The following is a 21,306-nucleotide window of genomic DNA, read 5'->3' as shown; positions in this document are numbered from 1 at the left end:
TATCATAGGCTATGAAAAGCAGTGCTGGAATATTAAAGTAGTAAATTTACTTTTGGGGTGTCTATTATCAGCATTTGTGAGTGAAATAAAGACTAGGCCTGTCTAAAGGAAGACTGGAGATACAAGCAAATCAACATACACTCATCTTCATATTTCAGACTTTCCCTATTTGGACCAAACTTATGATCTTCAGGGACTGCTTTGCCTCTTGCTGAGTCTGGCAGTCTGAACATCAAATCCAGATGAAACTAAAGCAGCCAGAACTCTGCACTGATGGTCCAAAAGCTGAAGCTGACAGCTGGCAACATGCCTTGCCTGAGAGCCATGCCAGTTCACAAGGGGAAGCAGAACCTGCACTCAGTCTTTGGGTGACACCTCATTTAAACCCGACTGCTCTGCTTTTGTCAGACTTGACTATTTATTCCTCAGAGAGGGAATGAGTGACTCATGAGATCCTGTGATTCACAGAGCCTCTCACAAAGCTAGGCAGAGCTGGGACAAGAAAAAGGATGGCAGGAGGGTGAGGACTGCTCTTGCCACTCCGTGGGCATCCAAGATTCCCCCCACCATACACACACAAAATCTCCCCCACCGGGAAACCATCTAGAGCCCCTTTTACAGAGCAGGGAAGAGGTGGTTATGGGTGAGTCCCGAGCTCCCAGTGGCACTGACCTAGACTCCCACCTGCATCTTTGTTTTAATCCATCCCCATCCCTTCCCCACTAGGGCCTACTTTTCAGCTAGCCACACTGCATAGCCCTCTCTTCTACCTCTTCCCAGCTGCTCTTCTAGGTCCCTTCCCTCCCTCACTGCCCAGGCAGCTGTACCTTTCTCTTGTTATATATCAGCCTATGTGTCTCCTCTGCCCACTGAGGCTACTGGAGGCATAACATACAGTAGAGGTTAAGAGCATGAGCTCTGGAGCCAGGCCACTATGGTCTGGATCCTGGTGCCACTTCCCAGCTATGGACTTGGCCATGTTACTTAACTCTTCTGTGCCTCGTTTTTCTTACCTGTAATGTTGGGATAATAGTAGGTATTTCTAGGATTGTTTAGAAGGCCCTGCAACTATTTTATTAGGAAAGGACGGGAGGGAGGAAGGAAGGGAGGGAGGGAGGGAGGAAGAAAGGAAGGAGAAAGATTGTGAGCCTCTTGAAATAAAGGACCATGTATTATTCGTTTTTTGTTCTGGGTCTCACTAAATTTGTTCATCATTATTATCATTTATGAGTTTATACAATGTACCAGTTACTCAAAAAGGTCAGTCCCTACCCTCAAGGAGCTCACAATCAAGAGAGAGTGACAATTAATGACATCAGTGATTGTAACACAGTGGGATAACAGCTGAGGGACAGCAGGGGGGCATCTCTCTGAAGCTTGTGAGTCTGGAGTTCAGGTTCAATTTCTAGTTCTGTCACTTCCCAGCTGTGTGACTGAGAAGTTACTAGTACCTCCCTCATGGGACTGCTATAGAGATGGAGTTAGAAGGTAACAGGAGACCAGAAGAATGTCCGACACTAGTGTTTAATATGTGTCATTATGAATATTACATATACATGCATAATAGATACATATATATATCCACACACATATGCATAACAGGTATCCAGTGCAGAGTGCAATGGGAGCACAGAAGGCGGGAAACTAAACTTGTGTCTGGCAGGGCTTCCAAGAGGAGGTGACCCCAGGGCCAGTCTTTAAGAATGAGTAAGCTAGGGATGGAGAAGCAGAGGAAGACTGATTTAGGCTGAAGCTATAGAACATGCAAAAGCATGAGAAGAGAGAACATTAGTCACTCTACCAGACCATCAGAGAGCCTAAGATGCTTGTGTTGGAAAGACCAGCAAGAGCTGAATCATGCAGGGCTCTGCTAATAAATGTGGACCTTGCCTGAGGACAATGCAGGGCAACGGAAGGTTCAGGCTGAAGTCTGCCATGAACAGCTTGACACTTTCTAAATCAGCCATATTTTCTAAAGCATTAGCCAGTGATAATTAGTTTTGTGGTCATGCCTGAAGCCCTGTGGGATGCTGAAGCAAAGCCTAAAGAAGGCTCTGTTCAGTGTAATAGACATCTAGGGCCAACTCTACGTTATTTTATACTAATTTTGGGGGAAGTGATAAATTCTTTGTGGGAAAGACCCATATCTTTTCTCTTTTATCCTTGGAAGTGCCTAGAACAATACACAGACACACTGGATTTACCCAACAAATACCAACTGATCATAATCCATGACATTACATATGGTAACTTTTAGCTACTTAAGGTAATTAACTAGAACATTCTAGTGGAAAGTAGACATAAGGGACTATACTGTGGCAAGGTGTTGAAGGTCATGAAAACATGACTTAGGGGTGCTGCTAGAGGTGAGACTTCAGTGTAATGCAGAGCTGTTCATTTATATCACAAAACCAATGAGAAAACTGTTCCTTTCAGACCACAGAATGGTGGAGGCTTATTTCTGACTTTTGGTAACACAATTTGAAGTGAGCAATAAAACTATATCACCTTGAATTCGGGAGAAAACACATGTGGGGGGTGGAGGAACGTAGCCTGGGGGTCTCCTGGGAAACATGAATCCTCCAAAACAACAGTATCTTGATAGTCTTTGAACCCAGGCTCACTTATTCATTCACTGGTTAGACAAATATTTACTGAGCCCCTTCTATGTCTGAGCAACATACACAGCAGTGAGCAACACAGACACCATCTCATTCTGTACCTCTTGAAGGTGACACTGAAATAGGCTTTAAACAAACAGCACTCTAGTAAGGGCATAATAACAGCTTGTGATAAGTGCTATGAAAAAGAAGAAGGGAGGCCCACTTTAGGCTGGGGCGGGGATCCTGGAAGGTCCTCCTGAGGAACAGTCAAGAAACATGAGTAGGAAAGAGACAGGATAGAGAGGAGGGGAGAGGAGGTCAGGCAGGGCGAGCGCCCCCAGTCAGGCCACAGCGGGGAAAGGGCCGAGGGGACATGAAGGTGGGGAGGCCAGTGCGGATGGGGGAGGCGGAGGGAGGGTGAGCAGTGTGGAGGGGCCGCGGCCGGGGGGTTGAGACCCCTTAGGACGGTAGGAGACGTGAGGCACGATGAAGGCCGTCAGCTGTGCTCCACAGTCTCTCCACCCCAACACACTCCATGAGTCCCGGCAGCTCGGCCCAGGGAAGGTTCTCAGCCGACGTGGGGCTCAAGGGCACAAGTCAGAGGCTGGGAGTGGCAGGAGGAGCAGATGGACGAAGCGCCACGGGAGGAGAAGGCCCGGGAGCCGAGCTGAGCCGGCCTTGCACGACTCAGCTGAGCGGCCTGCAAACCGAGGAGGAGAGAACTCGCCCTACAGGGTCGTAGCACGGACCGCGGACAAGTGTCAGTAACTGGTTGTGGCTGCTGTCACTGTTGGGAAGAAGGCAGTCGTTGCAAGACATCCAGGAGGTGGAACCTACCGGGTGTCAGGACAAGGCTTGGGGTGGGGGGAGGGGTTCCAGCAGGAGCCGGGCCCCTCAGACTTTCTCGGTCGCCGCCGATAGAGAAGGGGACTGCAAGGTGGGGGCGGGGACGCGCCCGCGCGTGACTTGAGCGGGAAAGCGCAGAGCAGGAGGTGAGGGGGCGGAGCGACCGGGAGGTCGAGCCGGAAGGGAGGACTCCGGAGAAGACAGGTGGGGCCCGCGGGAGGGGGCCCGGGCGTGTCGGGGCGGCGGGAGCAGGCCAGGCCGCGCACCTGCGGGCTAGGCGAGCTCGGCTCGGCGGGCGTCCCCACAGGTGAGCCCGCGCTCGGGGGGCGGGGGGTGAGGCGCGGGGGCCTTCTCTGGCGGGCGTCGGCGGGGACGGCGTCACGGGCAGGGCGGCCCTTTGGAGGCTGCGCGGCGCGGCACTGGCCGCCTCTAACCCGTCCCCTCCTGGCTCGGGCTCCCGCCGCGACGGACCCGCGTCCTCGGTCCGGGGTAGGGGCTTGGGGTAGCGTGGGCGGCTTCTAGCTGGGGGTGGCGGAGGATCCCAGCAGGCTGATCTCCGGCTCCTCCCCCCACCCATCAGAGAGTGCAGTGACCCCTCCTGCTGTCCATCCTACCGCGTCTCCCACATCCCCCCGCCCACGCGCCCCCTCCTTGTCCATCCTACCAAGCACCCCCACCCCATCCTGCTGCTCACCTCTCAGCACCCCGTCCCCTCCCCCACCACTGAAGAAGCAGAGGGACCCCAGACCGGACCCGGGGCCTCCTGCACATTCTCTTGAAAGCTCAGGAGCCCTAGTGCCTTTGGTGACCTGACTAGACGGAATAGACTTTCTTCCCCTCCTTCCTTAGCACCCTGTACATAACTCTGGGGGAAACCTTTTCATGTTGTGTAACTGTTGACTTGTCTGTATTAAGACTGTGAGTTCCGTCCGCACGGGTTCTGTCTTATCCTTCTTTGTACCCCTTGGCCTGGCATGTGATAAACACTCAGTAAGCATTTGTGTAGTTAATGACCTTGTAATGAGTTGAGACTTTCGTTAGGACACAGTTTACACGTAGTAAAACATTCCACTGTGCACAGCATGACATGTCACTCTGCTGTAAATCGTGTCACTATTATTGAGTTCATGTGTGTGTGTTGATGAGGGATAAGCACTAGAAATTGAGTTTGCAAATTAAGACTAATAACAAAATGAAAATAAGTTTTCCAGATAAGCTCAGTTGACAGTAAGGGTGTTTTTAAGTGATCTAAACTTTCAGTCATGGCATAGTGATTCTCTTCTACTTTCCTTAGACATTGGGTCAAGGAGTAAGCAGAGTATCCTCAACTAGAAGAGGAGCAAGGACAAAGTCACCATGGCTTCAGTGTCTACTCATGGAAACCAAGATAAAGGTCCCCATTTGCCACCGCTAAGCAAGCAGGTATATTTTTGCTTTGGGGGTCTGCCATCTGAAGAGGAATATAATACAGGACTTTTGGACTTTTGGTTAAACTTTGTTTCAGTCTGGTGCTTTGTTGGATGTGTTCAAGGAAAATGGAATGTGGAAGGAAAGTATGTTTTTTTAAAAATTTATTTACAAAATCCTTTTTTTTTTTTACTCTTCCCTTTTTAGAGTCAAGCTTAACTGACTCTTAACTAGGATGTCAGTGACTGAAGAGGTTTCCTGCAGCAGAGCAAAACTCTTAATTGAGTGTAGCAAAATTATACATTTTGCTTATTTTTACATTTTTGTTACTAAGGGTAATCATATTAAACTTATGCTGCTGGCAGATGTTCTGTTCAGGATAGCAGAGTCCTTAATTGCTAATTAAGGACTTTAATTTTTTAGCCATCAGATCAATAACCCAAGTGTTAACATGGACACAGCTTTTCAACCTGTTGGGAATAAATTTTATGTTTCAGGAACACATACATGAGAAAAAGAGAAAGTATTTGATGGGTAGATGGAGTTCATGTTCTCTGGGAGTCAACTACAAATAGTTTATGGAGGAGATAATATTTAAGAAGCAAAGTTCAGGAGAGTCAAGCAGACAAATAATATCAAGTCATGGGGAGAAGAATTTGGATACCTGAGTTGCCTCTGTGAAATGGAGAGCCATCAAACATTTATGGCTATACAGAAAAGGATCACCAGAGCTCCTTTTGGCAGACTCTGCAGGAACTTGAATCTTGACTATAGGACTCAGAGCAATGTGATAGTCGGGGTGTATATATATGGGTGTGTATTTGGGAGAGGTGTTCCTTGTTTCTGCCACAGCCACAGCCAGGAGCAAGAACAGATATTTACATTGGGCATAAGGAGGAGTGCTTGTGCTAAGGAACTAAGGTAAGTGGAGGGTGAGAACACCGGATTCTCCTGTGGTTGTGACTCATCCTGGTCACTGCTTCTTTGTACTGTGCTGAGGGGAGCTGTAGAGAATGAAGGGAGGTTGCCAGCTTGCCTTGCTTGTAGAGCTCTGAAGGCATAAGGTGCCAGAGTCCTTCCACCCTGTTAATATGACATCATGCATGTAAAGTGCTTGGCCAAGTGCCTGGCCCATGCAAAAGTGCTTAAGAATGGTGACTATCATCCACATTGGTATCTAATACAAACAAAGAGTCTAAAAAGAACCATGACAGAAATCAGCAAGGTAAACTTCAAAACCCAGGAGCTGCACATCAACAAGGAAAACAAACTGCAAGAGATAAATGACCAAAAAGTCTACATCAATAATTCACACAGAAGGAAATACAAGTATGACTTTTGTAGTAAGGAACAAATTAAATAAAATTTATTTTTTAAAAATAAATGAACCACCGACAGAATTGGAGAAATTATTTACAAAGCATATATCTAATAAGGGTACCCAGATATATAAAGACTCATAACTCAACAACAAAAAGACAAACAATCTAATTTAAAAATGGGCAAAGGACTTGAATAGGTACTTCTCCAGTAAAGATACACAGATGGCCAACAAGCAAATGGAATATTCCATGTTATTAGTCATTAGTGAAATGTAAATCAAATCCATAATGAGATAACACTTCACACCCACTAGGAAGATCATAATTAAAAACAAAAAATAGAAAGTAGCAAGTGTTGGCAAGAATGTGGAGAAATTGAAAGGAACTCTCATGCATTGTTGGTGGAACTGTAAAATGATGCAACCACTGTGGAAATCAGTTTGGCAATTGTTCAGTAAGTTAAACATAGAATTATCATATAGACCAACAGAATAGAAAGCAGGTGTTCATAAAGAAATTTGTATAGGAATGTTCATTAATAGCAGCTCTATTCACAATATCCAAAAGGTAAAAACAACCTAAATATTTATCAGTGGATGAATGGATAAACAAAATGTGGTATATCCATGCAGTGGAACACTACTGAGCCATAGAAAGGAATGAAATACTAATACATGCTACAACATGGATGAACCTTGAAAACATTATGCAAAGGGAAGGAAGCCAGCCACAAAAATGTCACACATTGTATGATTCCATTTATGTAAAATATCCAGAATACACAAATCCATAGAAACAGAAAGCAGATTAGTGGTTGTCAGGGGCTAGAAGGAGGAGGGAGTGAGGAGAGACTGCTTAATGAGTATGGCCTTTCCTTCTTGGGTAATGAAAAAGTTCTGGAACTAGATAGTGGTGATGGTTGCACAACATTGTAGATGTACTTAATGCCTCTGAATTGTATACTTCAAAATGGTCAAAATGGTAAATATTATGTGTATTTTACCAAAAAAAAGTTAATGAGCCAACATATAACAAAAGATTACAACCCAGGTCCAGTTGCAGGGATTCCTCTAACATTAGAGGAGAGGACAGTCTGGCTGTAGGGTATGCAGAGATCCTCAAACACAACAGTTATCAACAAAATGCAAATAAGGCAATAGAATATTACTTCATAACTATTAGCTTGGAAAACCGGATAATGAGAAATGTTACAGAAATCCTTTATTTATTCTCACTTGCTTGGAGTCTTCTTTATTCGTAACTAGCTCTTATGTAGGCTTCATAGCCGTGAAGGACCATGCAGGCGCTGCTGGTAGGAGTGAAGACTGGGTCCACCCTGAGAAGAGCGGTCTAGCAAGGCTGCAACACAATGAGAATACACATGTGCTGTAGTTCACTTCTGGATATATATCTGAAAAGTGTTCTCACTAGGGTCTGTAGGGGGACATGTGGTGGTGGGGACTGGCAGGCATTGTGGAGAATTATGTAGCAGTTGGAAGTAGATGAGATGTATGGTAGCAATATGGATGGATCTTAAAAGCATAGAGCTGAGTTGCAAATATTTTAAAAATAAAATAAATATAAAAAACAATGCTACTTATATTAAAAAAAAGATGCATGCAACCCAAACAATGAACATTTTGCAAGAATGCATACAATCGAAAGGTCCACATTAAAGACTCAGAATGGTTGTGGTGGGCATAGGGGAATGAGAGTGGAGAATGGAAAATGAGTGAATAATACACACCTACAGAGGCGGATCATAAAAGATGGGAGTTGTGCAGATTATAGCATGTCAACATGATAAACAATAGTGTAGACTAGTAAAAATAATTATGTCAGGCCGGCCCGTGGCTCACTTGGGAGAGTGCGGTGCTGATAACACCAAAGCCACAGGTTCGGATCCTATATAGGGATGGCCAGTTGGCTCACTGGCTGAGCACGGTGCTGACAACATCAAGCCGAGGGTTGAGATCCCCTTACCGGTCATCTTAAAAAAAAAATAATAATTATGTCAATTATGTCAATAGCTGCACCAGAAATTATGTGCAGACACTCATAAGTGTGTAAAAAAACACTGTCAAGATTAAAAGTAAACTATGTAGAAAGATAAAAAGCAGACTGTTGATAAGCTCACAGTCTAAAAATACACACCCAAATATAAATAGATAAATTGGAGGACAGACATATAAATAGATAACTTGTAATACAAATGTGATTACAAGTGTAATCCCCAATGTCTGAATATTGCGCCATAGGGGAAATCTCTGTCTTCTCTCAGGAAGTAACACTGAGCTGGGTGTCAAGACCAGGTGGGTGAAGGGGGTGAGTAGCATGCTAGGGATCGTGAATCACGTGGACAGAGGATGGAGGTAAGAAAGAACACGTGGCCTCGGCAGGAATTCAGCCTGGGCAGACATCTGCCAAATGCACTGTGGTCTCAGTCTGAATCACTCTGACTCTCCAGCTGGGATTCTTTCCTTACCAAAGTCCATCCAGCATTCCTAGCTGAAAAGCACTTGCAGAAACTGGTCACCGTTCTGTGCCCACTTCAAAGACGCGCCATGTAACAAGTGAAGAGACCTACCTCCCTGTCCTCCTCCAGAGAAATCTAAGTGGAGGCTTTTCTGATGACCTCAGTTAACTTACTGTATAACTTTCCTACAGAGCTTATTGTTTTGTCCAAAATCAAAACTGCACATCCACAGAGGAGAGATTTCAAAGATCATCCGAGAATGTCAAGAAGAAAGTTTCTGGAAGAGAGGTAATTGCACCCCTCTTATTCTTAGTTAACACTATATTTGCTGCAATAAACTGCCTAAAGATCATATTAGGATTGTGGTCATGATTTATTTTTGAGCAGCGACTTTGCATAAATCCCTGAAGAATTTTGAGACTTGAGGATGTTCAGAGTTTAAATCCATGGTGAGGCCCTTTTTAGTGCAGAGGTACTATCTGATTAAGGAGCACTTTACCTCACTTAGCAGAAAGTAGTACACACATAACTCTTCCCTTCATGTGACCAAGAACATGGACCAAGGGTATTATTTAGAATTTCTTAACTCCCAAAGAGCAGATATTCCTAAATTCCACTAGACTCTAAGCTTCATAGAGTTCAGAAATAATGTCAGGTTCATCTGGGTCTTCATCCCAGAGCTTGGCACAATGCCTCACTAATAGAAAATACCTAATAAATATTTGTTGAATGGATAAAAAATGGCAGCAGCATTCCATTAACACTTACATTGTCTCTGAAACAACCTTTCTGCTGAGTTGCTTTGTCTTTCTGGGCCTGCCTTGTGTAAGACAAGGGTGTGAATTCAGGCTATGCATTAAGGTCCTTTCCAGCTTGAAAAATGTGTGATTCCTCATTTGAAAATGACATGATAGGTCTTATAGATATATTCCTAATATTTTGCAACATTGTTGACATAGGAATAATTTATACTTGGAATACTCATTTTGATTTCTTAAATTGTTCAAATTTGGTATCACTTGTTTTGGAACTAACAACCTCTAGACGTTGATATTCATTATGCATTACTATGATTACTTTTAGAAATTCATGTGTTTTCTGACAACCTATGAGTAAGTAATTTAATTGGGCCCTAGCAGATTAAAACTTCAGTGTGACCCATTTGCCTACCATCAGATAGCTATGAGGGAAAAAAGTGGTTTCTATTTGATTTGTCTTTGTTTCCAGTAAAAACTAGATGTTTATTACTGCTCTCTGCTTTTGGAAGAAGTTATATGACACATTTTGATAGAACTAGAAACTGCCTTTGCCACACTAAATTGCCTGTTTTAAAAATCATAGCTAATCATTGCACGTGCTTAACATGAATGTAGTCATCTTGTAATCTTCAATTTGGGTCTTCAGGCAAATCTAAATTGTGGGACAAAATGTTATGAAGATAAAAAAAAAAAAAAGGCTGGGAACTGTCCTAGATTAAAGCAGATTAGAGAGTAAATGTAATACACAATCCTTGATTTTCTAGATTGGAAAAACCCACAGCTGTGAAGGACATTATTGGACCAAGTGGGGAGATTTGAATACAGATAGTGTATTAGTTAATGTAATTTTTCTTAAGTATTAGTATTAAAGAAATATAAATTTCTTGAATATGCTAATGGTATTGTGATTATGTGGGGGAGTGTTCTTGTTCTTAGAAGATACCCTCTGAAGTATTTAGTGATGAAGAGTTACGATGTTTGCAAATTTTAAAGTGGCTCAGAAAAAAGAAAAAGAGAAAAGAGGGAGAGAGAGAAAGCAAATTTGGCAACGTGTCCATAATGAGTGAATCTAGGTAAAGGGTATGCAGGAGTTATTGTACTGTGTTTTAACATTTATGTAGGACTGAAATTTTCAAAATATACAGCTAAAGGCAGTTCTCAAATTCAACAGCCGAGTACATGTACTCACTAAGATGGCTGTGTTGTGTGAAATGATTAGAATTCGGTGCTTGTTGACATTAAGTACAGGTGGATGTCAGAGATGGAGAAGCAAGGGGTTTAAATTTGGTCAGATTAATGTTTTGCGTCAGCTTGAGTGACTGGGGCAAATCCCAAGAAAATTCTCCATGCAGCACTTAATAAATATTTGTTGAATAAGTAAAATAACAAATGAATAAAAACTCACTGCCAAGGAAGCTAAGAGAACATGCTCAGAGTAATTCTCCCTGATTTCTAGGTAAGGTGCCAAGATTTCAAATATTAATATTAAAGGGTGTTTTTGTTTTACAGCTCTACCTTTTTCTCTTGTAAGCATGCTTGTTACCCAGGGACTAGTCTACCAAGGTAAGATTCAGTATTTGCTAAATCATTTAACTTCAGAGAACCCATTTTCTGTGACCCTCCTGGCAGCTTTTTGATACTCAGCTTTTATTTTTTGGTGAAGAATTTATTTATGCAGGCTTTGCCTATTTTCAGACCAAGTCCCCACCTCCATAGAAGAGGTCCTAATCCCCAGAATAAGTGAATATGTTAGATTACATGGCAAAGGGAAATTAAAGTTGCAGATGGAATTAAGGTTGCTAATCAGCTGACTTTAAAATAGGGAGCTCTATGCATTTCTTAGCCCCCAGGTAACAAGAAGGCATCTGACCCTGTTTAAGCCCATTTTATTGAATATTGCTGATCACCAGGGTTTTAAAAGGAATATTTAGTAAACATGAGGAAAGGTGTCCTAGTTCTTTTCTGGATCTTAGAGATCACATGTGTCATATATCTAGGAGAAACCCACCTGAGTCAATATTATTCTTGTCCGTAAGGTCATGTGTAAAATACAATTTCATCTTTATAACTTGAAGATAGTCTTTTGGTAGAAATATATTTACCAATCAGTAATAAGGCTTCGTGAGACCATTTTTACACAGAAAAAAATATGGCTGGGACATCTATTGAGATTATGTTCTATAAATATTGAACTACTCTGAATCTACTGCTATGGTTTGAATGTCCCCTCCTTCTTTCCCCCTCTGTCTTGCATACTCACTCACTTTATTAAGTCTTCCTCCATGAGATGACCCTTTTCAGATACCAGCGCCATGCTCTTGGGTTTCCCAACCATAAGCCAAATAAACTTCTGTTCTTTATAAATTACCCAGTCTGTGGTATTCTGTTCTAGCAGCAGAAAACAAACTAAGACAATCTAACATCTCTTGAACCTGCGCAAATATATTTTTTCAGGGCTCTGTATCAGTTTTCTACAGCTACTGTAACAAATTACCATAAACATACTGGCTTAAAGCAATACAAATTTATTATCTAACAATTTTGCAGGCCGGAAGTCCAAAATGAGTCTAAGTTAAAATCAGGGTGTCAACCCAGGTGCATTCCTCTGGAGGCTCTCGGGCTTCTTTTCCTTTCCCAGTTCTTAGAGGCCACCCACTTTCCTTGGCTGGTGGCCCCTTCCTGTGTTTTCACAGTCAGCAACATTGAGCCAACTCCTTTGCAAGCTGCCAATTCTCTAGTTCTGTTTCCAAGTCCTTCCTCCACATTCAAGGATCATTGTGATTACATGGGGCACACCTGAGTCATCCAGAACAATTTCCCTATTTTAAAGTTATCTGATTAACAACCTTAATTCCATTTTCTACCCTAACTCCCTTTTATGTAATGTAACACATTCACAATTTACAGGGGTTAGGATGCAGATCTTCAGGAGGCTATTATTCTGCCTACCACAAATTCTAATGTTTTCATTTAAAAATTATGATATATGTACTGTGAATCTCTAAACTGAAACTTTCTATGTTGAGTTTCTTAAGAAGAGAGGATGATGACTAATTTTTTTGAACTCAGTAGTTAGCTCCACCTTTGCTTGATATCTTGAAATCAGTCTTGAATTGTCTGTTTCATATTCTTTTTCTATATGTTAAAGCTCATCTTTGCTATTTACCTAAAATGGCTGTTTGGGAGTTAAATTCAATCAAGAATTGAATCATGACTCCTTTAAGGTCGTCTCTTTAGATTAAGAATGCGTGTACATTTAAGAAATTTTATATCTTAAATTTTGAAGGTTTCTTTATAAATTTAAGTGTTAACATAATGAACTAACATATTTATATGTTACTCTTTAGGTTATTTAGCAGCTAATCCAAGATTTGGATCATTGCCTAAAGTTGCATGTAAGTCATAGAATTTTTTAAAAAGCAGACTCATTTTGAAAAAAAGATGTGCCTAGCAATTGGGGATAGGAATGTCCAGCTTAGCCAATTGCCTGTCTTGATGCTCCAAAAACTCAGTCTCAGTTTTCTCCTGCTTTGCATTTCTTAGTTTGTTCAACACTTTCTGACATAACAGCTTAGCAGTAGGATTTCTCTTTAGACAATCCTCTTTAAAGCATGGACAAGGAGGGGCTGGTAGGATGTAACACAAGATTATCGATAGCAGAGCCTCTGAATGATTGATCCATTAGAGATTTTTATTTTCTTCTTTTGGCCTGGTGAGTATTTCAAAATACTTTTTACAATGGACACAAAAAGTGAGTAATTTTTTTAAATCAGGGACTTCCTAATAATAAATTTACTACAAGCTTGGGCTTTTGTCTTCTTCCACTTGGTATCCATAGACCTTTTACGTACAAAGAGGATGCATTCCAGTTTACATTCTGAAACCTCATTGCCAGCAGGAAGAACAGGTTTGAGATTTCTTCCAGGGGAGGTTTCCTCTCCCTTGGGACCTCTCCTACAGGCAAGATGGACTTCAGCTCTCCACTGCTCCAAGTCCGTAAAGAAAATTAAGGGACTCTCCTACCGAGTGACTTGGAGGCTACCTAGAGCCACAACCCACAACCCACCTTCTCCTCCCCTGGTGGCCTTAGCCATTTGTTGACAGCTGGGTCACACTCTGGCTGCCTGTCTCTGAGACAGCACCTTTGCTTGCTCTTTCTTGGTGCTTCTACCACCAGTTCAAAGCTAAGGAGATCAGAAAGTCTCCAGTTCCCAATCCAGCTCTTTAACAGAGGCTTCATTCTCAGAGTTTGGGGTCGTTGATTTATCATGGTACTTTTAATATAAAAATTACTAGTGTTAATAAAGAAAGTTCTAGAAAATAATTAATGGAGAGGATTCTGAACTTTTAAATTATCTATCTTTCCTAACCTGCTTTTACAGTTGCTGGTATCCTGGGATTTGGCCTTGGAAAGGCATCATACATAGGAGCTTGCCAGAGTAAATTCCATTCCTTTGAAGATCAGCTCCGTGGGGCTGGTTTTGGTCCAGGGCATAACAGGTTTGCAGTCTGTTTGATTGAGAGATTGTAATGAAGATAATTATAAGAAATTAAATGAAAGATCACTCATTATTATGATGTTAAACACATTTTCAAAATTCATCTTAAAAAAACTCTTTAACCCTCATGATTTGAGTTGTTGCTATCCAACTTCAATAATAATTATTTATTATTTAACTTAATCACTTGTTTGATTTGGTCAACAAATATTTAATGAGTACTTTTAATGCTGGGAAGGGCCTCAAGGCCATGGGCGTGGATATCATCTAGAACAAAGCTGTGCATTTTCCTTGGTATTATGTTAGATCTGAAGGAAACAGATACAAGTTAGGCAAACTACAAACCAAGAATTCTGGAAATGTCATTAAAAATTTATTTTAATTTAAAAAATTATGTGTGTACAAGTATATGTGTGCACGTGTGTCCAAACCTAAATCCATAAGGCATATAGTTAAATCCTGGGTAAATGCACTGTGTATTTTATGATTTATTTTATGCTATTGGTAGAAATTACTCAAATTCAAAAAGTCAAGATCAACTCCTATATGACCCTGACCACAAATATAACCAACTGTTTGAACACAAAGATCATTATTACTTTTTTCTGGATGAAATTCTGGAAGTCTTAAACCAAGAAACAATTTTGACTCGTCCTGAAAAAATTTAGGCTGGTGAATGTTGGCATAGAAAACATTTCTAAATAATACTGTGTTAAGACTTGAGCTTCCAGTGTCAAGTACAATCCACTCTATTTTTGCTTCTCTTCTAGGCACTGCCTGCTTACCTGTGAGGAATGCAAAATAAAGCACGCATTAGGTGAGAAGGAAGGTTCACAGCCTTCTGCTTCCTAAACTGTGTCTGTGGCTTTTGAAGTTTTTTAAACCTCTGAATTTGTATAAATTTAAAATTTCAAGTGTACTTTAAAATAATATACTTCTAATGGAACAAAAATATTGTGATTCATTCTATTAAAATGCTTTCTGTGGGGGCTGGCTGGTTAGAGCACAGTTTTGGTAACACCAAGATCAAGAGTGGAAGGCTCCCAATTGAATTGAGCATTGCACGTTTTTCTGCTCTTTAAGAACATTAGGAGCCCTCACGTACCAAAAAGAAATGATGCTGCATCCTGCACTGCTTACAGCTAAGAAAGAGAATCGAGAGTCTTCTCTGATTAGCCCCCATCCATTCTTGAGCTCTGCTTTTTTTCAGTGTTATAAGTTCTCTGATAGCAATGAATGCTGAGGAAGTTGAGAAGTCATGACCCAAAGAAACTTAATGTGTATGGATAGAAATATGAGGATACTTCAAAAAGTTCGTGGAAAAATAGAATATTTTAACTAATTTTTCCACGTATTTTTTGAAGTGCCCTCCTACAGGGCAAGACCATGTCTTATAGGTAAAAGAAGTGCTTCCTAAAATGTAGGGGCCAAGGTTTTTAAGTTAATTTAAAATGTGTCATTTGAAAGGGTCAGAATATGAATCAACTCTGTCCTTTTGCTGCTCTAAGTGACTGTATGGCTCATCAGTATGGTGGAGTTTTGGAAATTCCCAATGTCTTTAGGTTACCTAGCTAATGGGTACAGGCTCATTGTCAGCACCCAAGAACAGGGTTCTTTTATATACTACTGGTGGTCGAACAGAGTAAACACAACTTGCCAAACTGTCTCTCCTCCCAAGGAACAGCTTATTTATGGGAGGAATCACTGGAAGAATTAATTCATAGAATGATAAACTCTTAAAACTTTAGGGAGCTCTGAGGCAGCCAGTGCAACTCTGAGTCAGACTCCTAGGCTCCTGCCAAGTTTGTTGCATGAAAAAAAAAAATCCTTCCATTTGGGAACCTTTTGTTTTATGGCAGGCTGTCTGAGCCCTACACAAAAACTTCTCTTACATCTTTGCAACTTCTCAGGAAAATATTTGTATCACCATTTATATATAGGGTATGTATGTGTGTACATGTTTGTGTTTTACATAATACCTCTTGAAGCTTGTACCGTGGAGGTAAGAAGGGAAACAACTTCAAAAGTTAATTCTTATAGGCTGGCCAGTTAGCTCAGCGTGGTACTGATAACACCATACTGGCCAGCAGCAAAAGAAACAACCTTTGGACTGGCTGATTAACTCAGTTGGTTAGATCCCAGTGTTACTTAAAAAAAAAAAAAAAAGGGGTCAAGGGTTCAGATCCCCATAATGGCCAGCGACCAATAAAAAGTTAATACTTGACATGAAATACTTTAAGCGTCAAAAATATTTGGAAGTTCTTACTTTTAGATGAACATTAAATGTATGAAATGGAGTTATTTTGGCTAAGTTCTTTTTTTTTTTTTTCCCTTTTTGTGACCGGTAAGGGGATCGCAACCCTTGGCTTGTTGTCGTCCGCACTGCGCCACGCGGTCGGCCCTGGCTAAGTTCTTTTTATATTATGTATCCTGTTTTTTTCAGTCAAAGTCCTATTTCTGTAAATCATTGCAGAGCCAATATCCTAGCTTCTTGGATGCAGTTTAACTCTTGGCTCTGACAACTATCAATTGGTGACTCTGTCATCTCGGCTATTGCAAAAATTCAGAATTGGGTACATTTATATCCTGCATCCTAGAAAATGTTTTCTCAGAGATCAGAACATTCCCACTTTGCTAAGCTTAGCAAGTCAACGTTAAAATGTCTTGGGGCACTGGGAGAAGATGCCTTTATTACTGTTGAAAAGAAACACTGCTTTTACTGCTGACATCTTCATAGTTCTCAATCAAATTGGGTTTATTGCTTGGGCTTTCCACTTTTCCTAAGTAGATAAGTTATTCACTGAAGCAGTTTATCATGGTGATCTATCTTAGTGTGAAAGGAAATCAATGAAGAAAAAACTGGAAGGTCATCCAAGAAGTCCTGAATATTCTGCTGCATATCTATTGTGCATATTAGGAAGCACTCATGCAGGGGAGAATGTTTCTTGTGTTAAAGGAGCCACATCTGTCTTTTAGCGTTTAGCAATTACCAGCACTCATCACCAAGCTTGGCATAAGCTTATGAAAGCAATATCTTCATGATGAACAAAAAGGAAAAAAAAAAAAAACATGGCAAAAAGCAGGATAAAATTGTAGATACACTTGCATGAAAGAACAGGAGACTACATGGTAAAAGTCGGATGTCTAACCAACTTTAATGGCAAACTTTCCATATTATAGTACGAACTGATATTCTAGAGTGAAGAAAATGGAAAATATCCCATTGTTTTTAATTTACCGGATTTAAAATGTAATATTAATAATCTACTTTATCCATGAGTGTACTTATCAGAAGCGACAAACTTGGTATCTGAAATCAACAAACCTTGTCTAACACATTTGTAGATTATGTAGACAACAAAGTTAAATGTTCACAGAGAATGACACTAATGAGAATAAGAAAGATCCTTATCCAACCAGAAAACATCAAAATGATCTTTAAACCCCATGCTGCATCCTCACAGCACTCCAGTGATGCCTAGAAGTGTGTTTCTGTCTTGGCTTACGTATGAGTGCATTATTAGAAAGGATCCTTTCAAGATACTTTCAATTTCTTCGGAACTGATCAAACCTTTCACCCGCTGTTGGCTGAGGTGATCATTTCTTTCTAAATTTTGCCTGTTTGAGTGATCCTGGAGTTCAGGTTACTGCTGGAGTTAAACTATTCCGCATGAAATGTATGTTTTACAATTTAAAAAACAGTGGAATTATCCTTTTGTGTGTTTCTTATCAAAATATACTAGAATTTCCAGGAAGATTTATATATGTTACATATACATAATATAGCATATGATGTACTGTATATGCTTATATATATTTAAAATTCTCTTTTAAACAAAGATATTTTCTCTTGCTGTCAGAATAGATGATTTATCTATTTTCTCTTAACATTATGAAAGTAGTAAAATTTTATCTTGTGTGACTTAATAAAATGTAATACAAATGTCATGTCATTTTTTTGATATTCAAATAGTGTAATCTGTTAATCAACAGAAAATATTTCTGCTTTGGAACTCTGCCCCCAAATTTCAACTATAAAATTCAATTTTGTAGCCATTTAGAGTTGGCAGAGATTTCAGAAATTAACTCAGAGGCTGCAAAGTCCAGGACCCAGACAGATAATGTAATTGAGTGAAGCTAGACTAGTGGCATATGAAAAACACAGGCATATTCTTCACTTCCACACACACAAACATGTGGGCCAACTGTTTTTAAGTTTTCCAATTTTTCAATACAAACAATTGTAGGTTTTAATGTGAAATCTCCTTGTTTTAAAATGTTCATTCTTTCACATATTCAAATACTAATCACCCACTCTGTGCCAGACACTGTTCTAGGCCCTGAAAATACAGCAGTGAAAACAAAAAAAAATATCCGTCTTCCCGAAGCTTATGTTCTCATTACCAGTTCTTGGCTTGAGATCCAATCCAACATCCCACCACCCACTGTGGAAGCCCCCTCTGCAGTGTACAAGCAGGTGACATTCCAGGACCTACATATGTATTTCCAGGGGAAAGACACCTGCTGCTGCCCCACCATGCAACCCAGTACACTGACCAGGTGTTAAATTCTTTAGGGAAGTCTTACGGGGAGCCCAGGTTTGCCTCCCTCTAGACTGGAAACTCCTCCAGAACAGGAAGTGTGTGTTTTTTTTGTTGTTTTTTTTTTCTTATCTGAATCCCCAAGCAGAGTTCTTGCAGATGTGGGAACTTTGTAAATGTTTGTCAGACTAAATCAGTAATTTCCCTGTGGCTACAAAATATAATTCTTATTCCTCTTTCATGTAATAGCCTTTACTTAAATACTGAAAAGCATGTTTATCTCTTTTTTTTTTTTTTTTAAAGATGACCGGTAAGGGGATCTTAACCCTTGACTTGGTGTTGTGAGCACCACGCTCAGCCAGTGAGCGAACCGGCCATCCGTATATGGGATCCGAACCCGGGGCCTTGGTGTTCTCAGCACCGCACTCTCCCGAGTGAGCCACGGGCCGGCCCCCAAGCATGTTTATCTCTTAGAATTCTGGCTAAATGGCTCCAGTTTTTTCAACTATTGGAGTAGGTTTCCAGTCCTGTCACAATTTGGTCTTCGGACACCCTTTGTTTGGTCTGTGGTATCCTCACACATGAAGATTCCAGAAATGAAGTGACCCATTCAGAAAAGAGCAGGATTATCATTTTTTGTTTTAGGCACTAGAACTAACATAACAAGAGTGGTTCTGCATCAGGCCCTGTGCTATTTACTGTGTATTGATTTGTCTACATGAGTCTCATTCATCACTTCATTATTAAATATTTAGAGATGACTTTATTTCCTATCCCTACAAAACACCACTTACTTATAACTGTACTTAAAAATTAACAAATTGTGGGGCCGAGCCCGTGGCGCACTCAGGAGAGTGCAGCGCTGGGAGCGCAGCGACGCTCCCGCCGCGGGTTTGGATCCTATATGGGAATGGCCGGTGCACTCACTGGCTGAGTGCCGGTCACGAAAAGACCAAAAAAAAAAAAAAAAAAATTAACAAATTGTGGGCAGGCCCCGTGGCTCACTTGGGAGAGTGCGGCGCTCGTAGCTCCGAGGCCACGGGTTTGGATCCTATATAGGGATGGCCGGTGCCTTCACTGGCTGAGCGTGGTACAGACAACACCGTGCCGAGGGTTGCGATCCCCTTACCGGTCAAAAAAAAACAATTAACAAATTGCAAATAATAAAACCACAAATCAATGAACAAAAGCTGTTGCACATTCCTTTATATTTTATTTCCAATAAACACTAAGATAATACATCAAATGCTGGAGAAAGACTTTTTAATCATTTTTGATGTAAAGCTTAACACTAAAAATTATGCTTGCTCCCCCCACCCACCCCAATGCAACATGCAGTTATTTATTTTCATATATGATTCTAGAGCATTACAATCTCTTGATAGTTTTGAAATAGTATCTTTGCCCTATAACTTAAAACAATTTCATAAACTATATATGACCATGGTATAATACCTTCATATAGTTCCGCAAGATGAAAACATTTACATATTAACACCAAATCTGTTTTTTTAAACATCATAAGTCAAACCACAAAAATCCAAAATCTAGTTATAAATGTTTATGAAGACTGCTGCTGAGCTCAAAGCATGCAGGTATTCATGACCACCCAGATGAAGCTGGATATTGAAACTCCTTCAGTAGGTCCAATGATGTAATTTTTCACTCATCCCAAGTATCTCCATATTTGTTTACTTTGACTAGGAAAAAAGCACAAATAATTGATGATTCCAAATAGTAATAAGTTAAGGACACTATTTTAAGTTTGTTGTTGTTAGGATGAAAAGTTATGTTTCTCCCTCATTTGAATAAAAACACGGGTCAAATTATAATTATAAAAAGGGACTAGCAAGACTTTTGTGAACTGGGGATAGGACATAACTATGAATGCACTGTATCAAGACCTTAACATAAATACTTGATCCTTATAACAACCTTATAAAGTAAACACAATCCCTGTTTTAAGGGTAGGAAAACAGATTAGTAACTTGCCCAAGGTACAAGCCTTAACAAGAACTGAGATGTGAACAAAGGTCTGTTTAGGTTCACAGCCTGGGTGCTTTTACAATTTCACCATACCACCTAACAACTATGGTATATAACATACACACAAAAAAATACTGGGAAATAAAAATAATAGGACAAACATTTAAATTTTGTTTTTCACAAAAAATATGGTAATGGAAATGGTCAAGTCTTCAGGATACGGTTAACTCAATCTTCTCTCCCAGGAGCTGTAATACTAGTATGAGAAGGAAGTCGTTTCCAATATACCTGCATTTTACATGAAATTAAATTTTGAAACATGCTGTCTTTCCTCCTCTTACTTTTTAGCTTCTCTTCTACACTGGCTCCATCTGTATATTACAATTCTTCAGAAGATTCAACTAATCCTAACAATTTAAAGAAGCAGTTATCTCTGTCAGCCCTTTCAGGGAATCCATGAAGACAAAACTATTTCATTATTATACTAAGACATTACATACCCTTTTCCCTCACATTTTTGCCTTTCCTCTTGCTCTCATTGTCTCATGAGCATATAGTAAAGTTTTCTAGAAGCTACAAGAAGTGTGGTGACATTGCTCTGACAGCTAAAGAAATATGTGCTTGTTTTTTAAAATTTCAGTCTTAATATCTAATTAGATAAATATCAAGAAATATAATCTGCATAAACTAAAGGTGAACACTTTACATGACACTTTCTGACCCTGTGAATCTACATTGTACTAAAGTCAAATTTTCTGTCTAGATTCAAGAACATTCTAGAAAATCACTGAAACTATTTCATAATAGGTCTTTTCTTCAAATTATAAACAGCACAAAAAATCAGCTTTCTTTTACAAAGGAAAAAAGT

At 40.4% G+C, this 21,306-nt stretch overlaps 2 protein-coding genes across 12 annotated transcripts in view; one reads left to right on the top strand and one right to left on the bottom strand.

Moving 5' to 3' along the window:
- The first annotated feature begins 3,466 nt into the window (after window positions 1-3,466).
- The window catches only part of OCIAD2 (OCIA domain containing 2), a 24,191-nt gene continuing 6,351 nt past the window's right edge, over window positions 3,467-21,306 (top strand). Inside the window, exons 1-8 of one of the 6 annotated variants that reach the window (XM_063107266.1) lie at window positions 3,602-3,756; window positions 4,744-4,871; window positions 8,846-8,942; window positions 10,922-10,975; window positions 12,760-12,807; window positions 13,795-13,912; window positions 14,682-14,728; window positions 16,744-17,700. In XM_063107266.1, the coding sequence (XP_062963336.1) occupies window positions 4,806-4,871; window positions 8,846-8,942; window positions 10,922-10,975; window positions 12,760-12,807; window positions 13,795-13,912; window positions 14,682-14,728; window positions 16,744-16,748 (435 nt within the window). In that variant the 5' untranslated portion in view covers window positions 3,602-3,756; window positions 4,744-4,805 and the 3' untranslated portion in view covers window positions 16,749-17,700. The other 5 variants (XM_063107264.1, XM_063107262.1, XM_063107261.1 and 2 more) reach the window with 5 other exon arrangements.
- Window positions 19,651-21,306, bottom strand: part of OCIAD1 (OCIA domain containing 1) — a 23,902-nt gene continuing 22,246 nt past the window's right edge. For all 6 annotated transcript variants that reach the window (XM_063107259.1, XM_063107256.1, XM_063107254.1 and 3 more), the window contains one exon: window positions 19,651-20,152. In XM_063107259.1, coding sequence (XP_062963329.1) covers window positions 20,115-20,152 — 38 coding nt within the window. In that variant the 3' untranslated portion in view covers window positions 19,651-20,114. The remainder of the gene's footprint in view (window positions 20,153-21,306) is intronic.

This window comes from Cynocephalus volans, chromosome 9 (assembly GCF_027409185.1).
Source record: "Cynocephalus volans isolate mCynVol1 chromosome 9, mCynVol1.pri, whole genome shotgun sequence".
Taxonomy (NCBI): Eukaryota; Metazoa; Chordata; class Mammalia; order Dermoptera; family Cynocephalidae; genus Cynocephalus; species Cynocephalus volans.
The sequence above is the reverse complement of the archived record's forward strand: the minus strand, read 5'-3'. Positions and strand labels throughout refer to the sequence as shown.